This window comes from Colobus angolensis, unplaced genomic scaffold (genome assembly GCF_000951035.1).
Source record: "Colobus angolensis palliatus isolate OR3802 unplaced genomic scaffold, Cang.pa_1.0 Scaffold271, whole genome shotgun sequence".
Lineage (NCBI taxonomy): Eukaryota > Metazoa > Chordata > Mammalia > Primates > Cercopithecidae > Colobus > Colobus angolensis.
The window spans coordinates 2403940-2411903 of record NW_012115944.1 but is presented as its reverse complement, the minus strand read 5'-3'; the positions used below and the strand labels follow the sequence as shown (position 1 = coordinate 2411903).

Below are 7964 nucleotides of genomic sequence, written 5' to 3'. Positions count from 1 at the left end.
TGAGCCACTGCGCCTGGTCTGCCTTCTACTTTCTATTTGCCTGGAATTCAGACTTCTAGGATGTTGCTTAAGGAGGCAGAAACCCTAGTCCTCACCACATCCCCTGCCACCCAGTATACCAAGAATGACTGGGCTGAGAGTAGCCGTGACAGGAAATGGCTGAGAAAGAACCAAAGAAAAGGAGGCCTCTGTGCCAAGTCTCCCACGGGAGGAAGAGAAGAGCACTTGAGGATCAGTCCCCACCCATCCTGTGAGGCCCAGAGCCAGTGAGGCCAGAGGGCACTGCCAACCTTACCCCTAGGGAGGCATTTCCTACTTTGGCATGCAAGATGGTAAAAGAGCATCCCATGAAAAAAATGGATGCTACCTCCAATTCTACTTTGGTGGTGACTGCTCTATTTCCAAAAAAACAAGAACTGCAAGTGTGTGTGGAGTGAGTGTTCCATCAGTATTTGAGATTTTAGCATTGTGTCTTCAGATTGCTTTAGAAAATGCTGACTTGAGGTTCTTTCTCTGTTGGGAAGGAAGTTCCAGAGCCCTTGGGAGACTAGGAGGTTCCAGCAATCACGGGGTCCTTTGGGTCCTTGCAGGTCAGATTTGCGTTGGGGGTGCTGTCCCCAACCTCACTCAATGCATGGAAGTTGACACAATGGCTCAACATTACCCTTGGGCTGATTCATCATTTGGCTGTTGACGCCAGCCTCTGGCCCAGCCAGGACAGAAAAAGGGCCTCTGAGGAACTTCTGGCTCTGTTCCCTCTATGGGGGAGGAGCAATGGACTTGTGATAAGACAGGGTGTTAGGGTGAGGTGGACTTGGGGAAACAGGATATTTCTAAATTAGAGAAACAGAAGGGTTGTGACCTCCGCTGTGACAGATGGGCCCTGAGCCTGCCCGTGGTCCAGGAGGAACTGTATGTGAGCTTGGGGCTGGCTCTATACCGAGGCCCCTTGGCATGCTTTTCTCGATAAGACTGAGGACTTATGGCCCTCCCACCATTCCCTCCACCACCTTCGAGAACAGCAACCATCCCCAGTGCCCACATCACTTCTTGGGGTCTCCCCCAGGCAGCAGGTGAGGTTCCCATGACTTCTCTGTCTTCAAGTCAGGGTCCACAGTCGGCTGTTTGGGGATCTGCCCCAACATATGGGCCGCTGACCATTGGGTGGGGTCCTGGGGCAAGCCATACCTGTCACTTGCCTCTCATAGTGAAGACCATCTCTAATGAATGCAGGCAGGGATCACCCACCACCCATGCAGAGCTTCCTGCTCTCATTGGCTTTTCTCACCCTCGCTGTCCTCTTGCTGACATCTGGTTGGGACCATTTGCACAACTGCAGACTGGCAGGGCCAGGCAAACACAGCAGGTCGCCTGCCAGGAAGGTGGTGTGAGACTGGGCGCGGTGGCTCACGCCTTGTAATCCCAGCACTTTGGGAGACTGAGGCAGGTGGATCACCTGAGGTCAGGAGTTTGAGACCAGCCTGGCCAACATGGCTAAACCCCATCTTTACTAAAAATACAAAAATTACCCGGGTGTGTTGGTGGGCACCTATAATCCTAGTTACTTGGGAGGCTGAGGCAGGAGAATCGCTTGAACCCAGGAGATGGAGGTTGCAGTGAGCCACTGCACTCTAGCCTGGGCGACAGAGCTAGACTCCGTCTCAAAAAAAAAAAAAAAAGAAGAAGGTGGTGTGGGCTCCTGGGCAGTTGAGAAGAGACTCCTGAGGGGAAGGGGAAAGAGTTGCCCAGACCTGCTAAGAGCGTTGGCAATGCTTCTGCCTCCTGCTCTGTTGAGTCTGCTCCTGGAAGGGATTGACAAAATACTATGAAATCTAGAAATAGCTTTATTCCCAAAGAGGATACTGGTGGTGTTATCGAAAAGAGCAAAAACTTGGAAAGAACCTATATTTTTAAAGTAAGGAGTTGGTGAAGTCAATAGTTGCACATCCATTTAACAATTATTTAGTAGCTAATTGGACAATTATGCTTAAGAAGTTATCAGAAAAAGTTTATAAAGCCATGTTACATGAAAAAGTTAAGTTATAAAGTGGCATATACTGTATAATTATAACTGCTCCCCTGCCTCCCTGCCCCCTAAAAAGTCAAATCATAGTGGAAAATGACTAGAAAAAAAAAAAAAAAGCATCAACAGGGTTTGGAGAATGAGGCCAGAGATCATTTTTATCTGCTACTTTCCCATAGTTTTCATCTTTTTAAAAAAAAAAAAAATATGTGCTACTAATTTTTTTTTTTTTTTTGAGATGGAGTCTTGCTCCATCATGCACCATCTCAGCTCACTGCACCCTCTGCCTCCCGGGTTCAAGGAATTCTCCTGTCTCAGCCTCCCAAGTTGCTGGGATTACAGGCACGCACCACCATGCCTGGCTAATTTTTTTGTATTTTCAGTAGAAATGGGGTTTCGCCTTGTTGGCCAGGCTGGTCTCGATCTCCTGGCATCAGGTGATCCGCCAACCTCAGCCTCCCAAAGTGCTGGCTATGTCACCATGTCCAGCCTCATTTAATATTTCAAACAGTTTTTTTAAAATGTAGTATCATGGCCAGGCGTGGTGGCTCATGCCTGTAATCCCAGCATTTGGGAAGGCTGAGGCTGGCGGATCACCTGAGGCCAGGAGACCAGCCTGGCCAACATGACAAAACCCCATCTCTACTAATTACAAAAATACAAAATTAGCCAGGCGTGGTGGTGGGCACCTATAGTCCCAGTTACTCGGGAGGCTGAGGAAGGAGAATCCCTTGAACCTGGGAGGCAGAGGTTGTAGTGAGCTGAGATCGCACCACTGCACTCCAGCTTGGGCGACAAAGAGAGACTCTGTCTCAAAAAAAAATAAATAAAATTTTAAATGAAGTGCCAGGGACTTTATATGCATGTCATGTGGAGCTAGAGGGTCCCAGGGAACCTGTCTTTGCACATAGGAGCCATAAACCTCTAAGGGCACCTGCGGGCTGATGTCTCCTGGCTCTTGCCTCCTCCCTCTTTTCTCAGCCTGCTCCTGCCCCTGTGACGTTGTTGGGGCAGTTGAACTGGGTTCTTTGCATTGCTCACTGCCATGTCATCCTTTGTTTTGCAGATGCCATGGAAAACAGATACTCTGTAAGTACACATTTCATATACATTATATTTAAAAGTACTCCACTGAACAGTGAAATATTTCCAGACTCACCCACATCCTGCATTCCCACGAATTCTTCCCCACTCCTTAGTCTGTTTCAGACCAGGAGCCCTGGGCTTCTCTGACTAGCCTTGGCCAGTTCTGATTTTGAATATTCTCTCTTGCGATTTCCATCATTACATCTCAGCCCACATGTGAGGGATTGGGACTCTAGGGTGCTTAGCGCCAAACAAGCAAAGCACACATTTCGTTTAACGGCAGAGTCTAGGCTCTGGAAGTGAGGCAGATCTAGGGCGTATGCTTGGAGGAGTGGAGAAGCTGACAGCTCACTGCAATTTAGCCGATACCAATTACCCACTACACACCAGGCCATCAGCTGCAGGAGACACTCAAGGTTCTCCTTCTCAGTTCACCTTCTGTTGAGGGAATCAGACATGTGATCACTTATCATAAAGCAAAGTGAGCTATGCCAGAGCCTATGGGAACACAGAAGAGAGACCTGGCTAGTGGCCTCTTCCCCAAGGAATCATTTAGATGGGCCGTGAAGAACGAATGGAGCGATGGCAGCATCGAGGGAGAAAGATCAGGAGCACAGAGGTGAGGGATGACCAGTTTCAAGCAGTGTGGGATGGGAGAAGAGTGTGACAGTGACAAGTGATGGGAGAAAGATAAGTCAGGGCTTAAATCCAAAGGACTTACATGCCTTGTCTTGTTAAGAAGTTTCATTCTGTAGGAAATAGAGTTAGGAATCTGCTATTTGGCAGATGGGAGGGTTTATGAAAGACACAGAGGCCCACGTTCAACTTTTGCAAAGACCTGTCTTCCACTCCCAAACTCCTGAGGTCAGGAGTTTGAGACCAGCCTGGCCAACATGGCTAAACCCCATCTTTACTAAAAATGCAAAAATTACCCGGCTATGGTGGTGGGCACCTATAATCCTAGCTGCTTGGGATTTTTTTTTGTGTGTGTGAGCTACCCAGCAATACAGGAGTTAACTGGGCAGCTAATATCTTAAGAAATGAGACATTTGCCGTATAAACTTCTTTCGGTCTGGGAAGAACCTTCAGCAAGATTTCTGGTAGCTCTTCCAGTGGGCCCCTGGCTTCCTTTGTTTTGCCCATGTCTGGACTCTTGTAAAACAGAGCTCATTATGCCTTTGACAGACAGGAAGCCACTGATATTCCTTTTATGGAAGAAAGCTATGAATTTAAGGAAAAGAGGAATGAAATGAATGGTTGTTTTTTTGTTTTGTTTTGTTTTGTTTTTTTCTAGCCAAAACCCACTCAGACTCCTGAAATCAGAGACTCTTGTGTCACTGGGACAAGGAGCCCAATTGACAGATGAGGAAACTGAGGCCTGCATTGGTAGAACAGCGTGCCTGGGGTCACCTGGATAGCTAATAGAGTGAGGAATAGAGCCTGGGCCTCTATACTCCGTGGCCAATCCTCTGTCATGACAGAGACTCCTTCCAAGATGTGAAGTTGCTGTTCCAGCAATAATCTCTTTGAGAGGGTGGAAAATGAGGTCTTTGCTCCCTGGGCAGTGCGGGACACAGATGTCTTCTCCTGGTGCGATAAACGTGGCTGGGTCCACCCAAAACACCCTGTAGCACCAACTTATTTACTTTGTCTCGGATCCAAAGGGTGTCTCTGGACAAAGGCTCTGAGCTCCAGATCAGACAGAACTTTCCCCAGAAGCTGGCCCTTGGGCATCAAAATCTGCTCCCAGGATGGTCCTGAGAGCTCACCCATGGCTGGTCCTGTCCCCCCAGAAAAAAGAATAAAGTCATCTGGTGGGAGCACAGGGTTTCCAGCCATTGGGAAAGGAATTTTGAACCTTTAAGCAAATGGGTTTTGTTTATAAAAGAAGCAGGTATAGCTTCCCTAATAATCAGCTGGTGTGGGTCAGGAGAAAATTAATTGAATTGCCTAGTGGGGAAATGGGAGGAGATTTCCTTCCTGAAATCAAATCTGGCGATCATTCCCAGTTGTTTAATGGCCGTTGCCTCTGAAAACATTGGAGGAAATATCTTAACAATGAGATAGCCACTTAGCCAAAGACTAATTTGGTATTGTTTGACTTGCTTCAATGGCACATTCTGACTTCATTTTTCCTCTGCCATTTTTACCTTGTTTATAAATTGTGTGTGTAGCCGACGTAGACAGATAGCATGGAAGAGAACACCCTGTACTTAAATGAAAGGGGTGAATCTGGACCTATGACAGTCTTGGGATCTTGGAGAGAACCCTGCCTTCTTACAGAAAGAAAGGCAATTGCCAGCTATAGCTCACCTCCCCACTTCCTGGAGGCCAGGAGGCAGTTGGGCTACAGTGGAAACTGCCCAGGTGATAGGATCAGGGGATGGGAGGGGAGCTCCAGCTTTCCAGCTGTCTTTTGGGTGATCCTGTCTTCCTCAGGCTCAAGCTTCCTATTCTATAAAGTGGAGGAGATGGTGATGACGATGATGATAACAGTAACCTCTTAGGATTTTCTTAAGGATGAAATGAGCAACTGCAACCACCATGTAAAAGCTGTAAGCTGCAAACCACCACATACAAGCTGGTTGATTTCAAGCTCTTTTCATCACTTGCACAATAGTAGGCGTGGATGGGGGAACTTAACTTGATTTGGCCATGAAATGACCCTGCCACATATGGAGAACGTAGAAGTTGCTTACCTAAGGCATAGGATTCAACCAAGGCCAGGCTTTGACTTAGGAATCGGAGACCCACATTAACACTTGACTTCCTGCTTCTTAGCCATGTCACCATGGGCAGATTTCTTGGTCTTTCAGGACCTCTGCTTCCTCATCTGTAAACTGGGAATCATAAACTCCCTCATCTGGTTGTTGCAAGGGTTGAATGAGCACCTGGCACAGACCTGGTCTATTGCAAGTACCCATAGCAGCACTTTGTAGAAGCAGGAACTGGAGATCCCAGAGTGTGTTGAAATCAAAATGACACCATATTCCGGGTACAAGGCAGGGCGATTTCACAGCTGCACTTGGGTGGCTGATGGCTGGCTTCTGATTTAAGCACAGCAAGCCCAGGCCTTGGATGTGAGCATGTTAACCTTTACTTCAAAACCCCTAAGGCCCTGTTGACTGTGGCCCAGCCCTTCCCGTCTGTGGCTTTGGTTCTGCAGTGGTGCCCCAGGCATTGACTGCCCCCACAGAGGGAGAGCGGAGGTGTCTGGGGAGGGACTTGGTCTGGGGCCCGCAGAAAGGTTGGACACCAAAGTCATGTCTCCCCCATCCAGGCGGAGCAGAGGAAATGGAGCAGGGTGGCTGCCAGCGCTGGCAGGCCTCCAGCCTCTGGGGCCAGCACGGCTTGCTTGGCCCACTTGCATGGGGCTCTCCTGGCAGAGGAGGGGCCAGAGCCTTGGCTTTCTAGTTGGGGTACCTCAGCCCTGGGTCATCCTCCGGCTCCTGCTCCTGCTTTGCTGAGTTCCAACTGCAGCAGTGTCCTGTGTACATGGATTTCCAGAATAGTGGATTTAGGTGTTGCCTGCTCTTCAGGGCCCACTGTTGCCCAGGAGCCCCCTCTACTCTGGTATCTCCCAGCATGCCCTGCTCTTTTTCGCTGCAAGGGCTCCTTCCATTTGTCAAAATCCAATCTTTAGGCTGACTCCAGAGTTGCTTCTGTGAATCCCTCACTGCCCAGCCCAGAGCCCTCTCACTGCCTCTGAACCCCTTCCACAGTTTGGTGAGACCTCTTATACCTTCTGCTTCATAGTGGTGTTATCAATAATTGACACAATATAAAATTCTTGGGAACAGCTTCTTGCATCCTCAGCATAGAGAACAGCATATGGGTCAGATAAGGGTCCAGGCACTGATAGGTGGATAGGTGACACAAATACCGTTTGAAGCTGTTAGAGAGCATGACAGGATGGCAGAAGGAATCCAGGAATCCTTTTGTGGGTGTTTTCTTTTGTTTTGTTTTTGAAATAAAGTCTCACTCTGTCACCCAGGCTGGAGTGCAGTGGCACTATTTCAACTCACTGCAACCTCCACCTCCCAGGCCCAAGTGTTCCTTGCACCTTAGCCTACTGAGTAGCTGGGACCACAGGTGCACACCACCATGCATGCCTAATTTTTGGCATTTTTTATAGAGACGGGGTTTCGCCATGTTGCCCACACTGGTCTGCAACTCCTAAGCTCAGGGGATCCACCCACCTTGGCCTCCCAAAGTGCTGGGATTACAGGGTTGAGCTACCATGCCCAGCCAGGAATCCTTTTTGTTAAATTGTCATAAAATATACATAATATTAAATTTACCATTTTCTTTCTTTCTTTTTTTTTTTTTTTTTTTTTTGGGATGGAGTCTCACTCTGTCGCCCAGGCTGGAGTGCAGTGGTGCGATCTTGGCTAACTGCAAGCTCTGTCTCCCAGGTTCACACCATTCTCCTGCCTCAACCTCCAGAGTAGCTGGGACTACAGGCGCCCGCCACCATGCCCGGCTACTTTTTGTATTTTTTAGTAGAGACGGAGTTTCACTATGTTGGCCAGGCTGGTCTTGAACTCCTGACCTCACGATCTACCTGCCTCGGCCTCCTAAAATGCTGGGATTACAGGCGTGAACCACCGCGCCCGGCAAATTCACCATTTTCAATTGTATACTTAACCATTTTCAAGTATATAATTCAGTTGCCTTAGGTCCATTCACATTGCTGTGCAACCATCACCACTATCCATCTCTAGAGCTTTTGCTTTTTCTTTTTAAGTGAAAGCAAGTTTATCAGAGAAGTAAAGAAACAAAAGAATGGCTACTCCATAGGCAGAGCAGCCACTAAAACGCTGTAGCCATTAAACACTAACTCCCCATTGCCCCT

The 7964-nt window shown here is 48.2% G+C and overlaps 1 protein-coding gene across 1 annotated transcript in view; it reads left to right on the top strand.

Moving 5' to 3' along the window:
* The window catches only part of PECAM1 (platelet/endothelial cell adhesion molecule 1), a 77041-nt gene that overhangs the window by 64838 nt on the left and 4239 nt on the right, over positions 1 to 7964 (top strand). The window contains exon 15 of the mRNA XM_011947997.1: positions 3090 to 3112. Coding sequence (XP_011803387.1) covers positions 3090 to 3112 — 23 coding nt within the window. The remainder of the gene's footprint in view (positions 1 to 3089; positions 3113 to 7964) is intronic.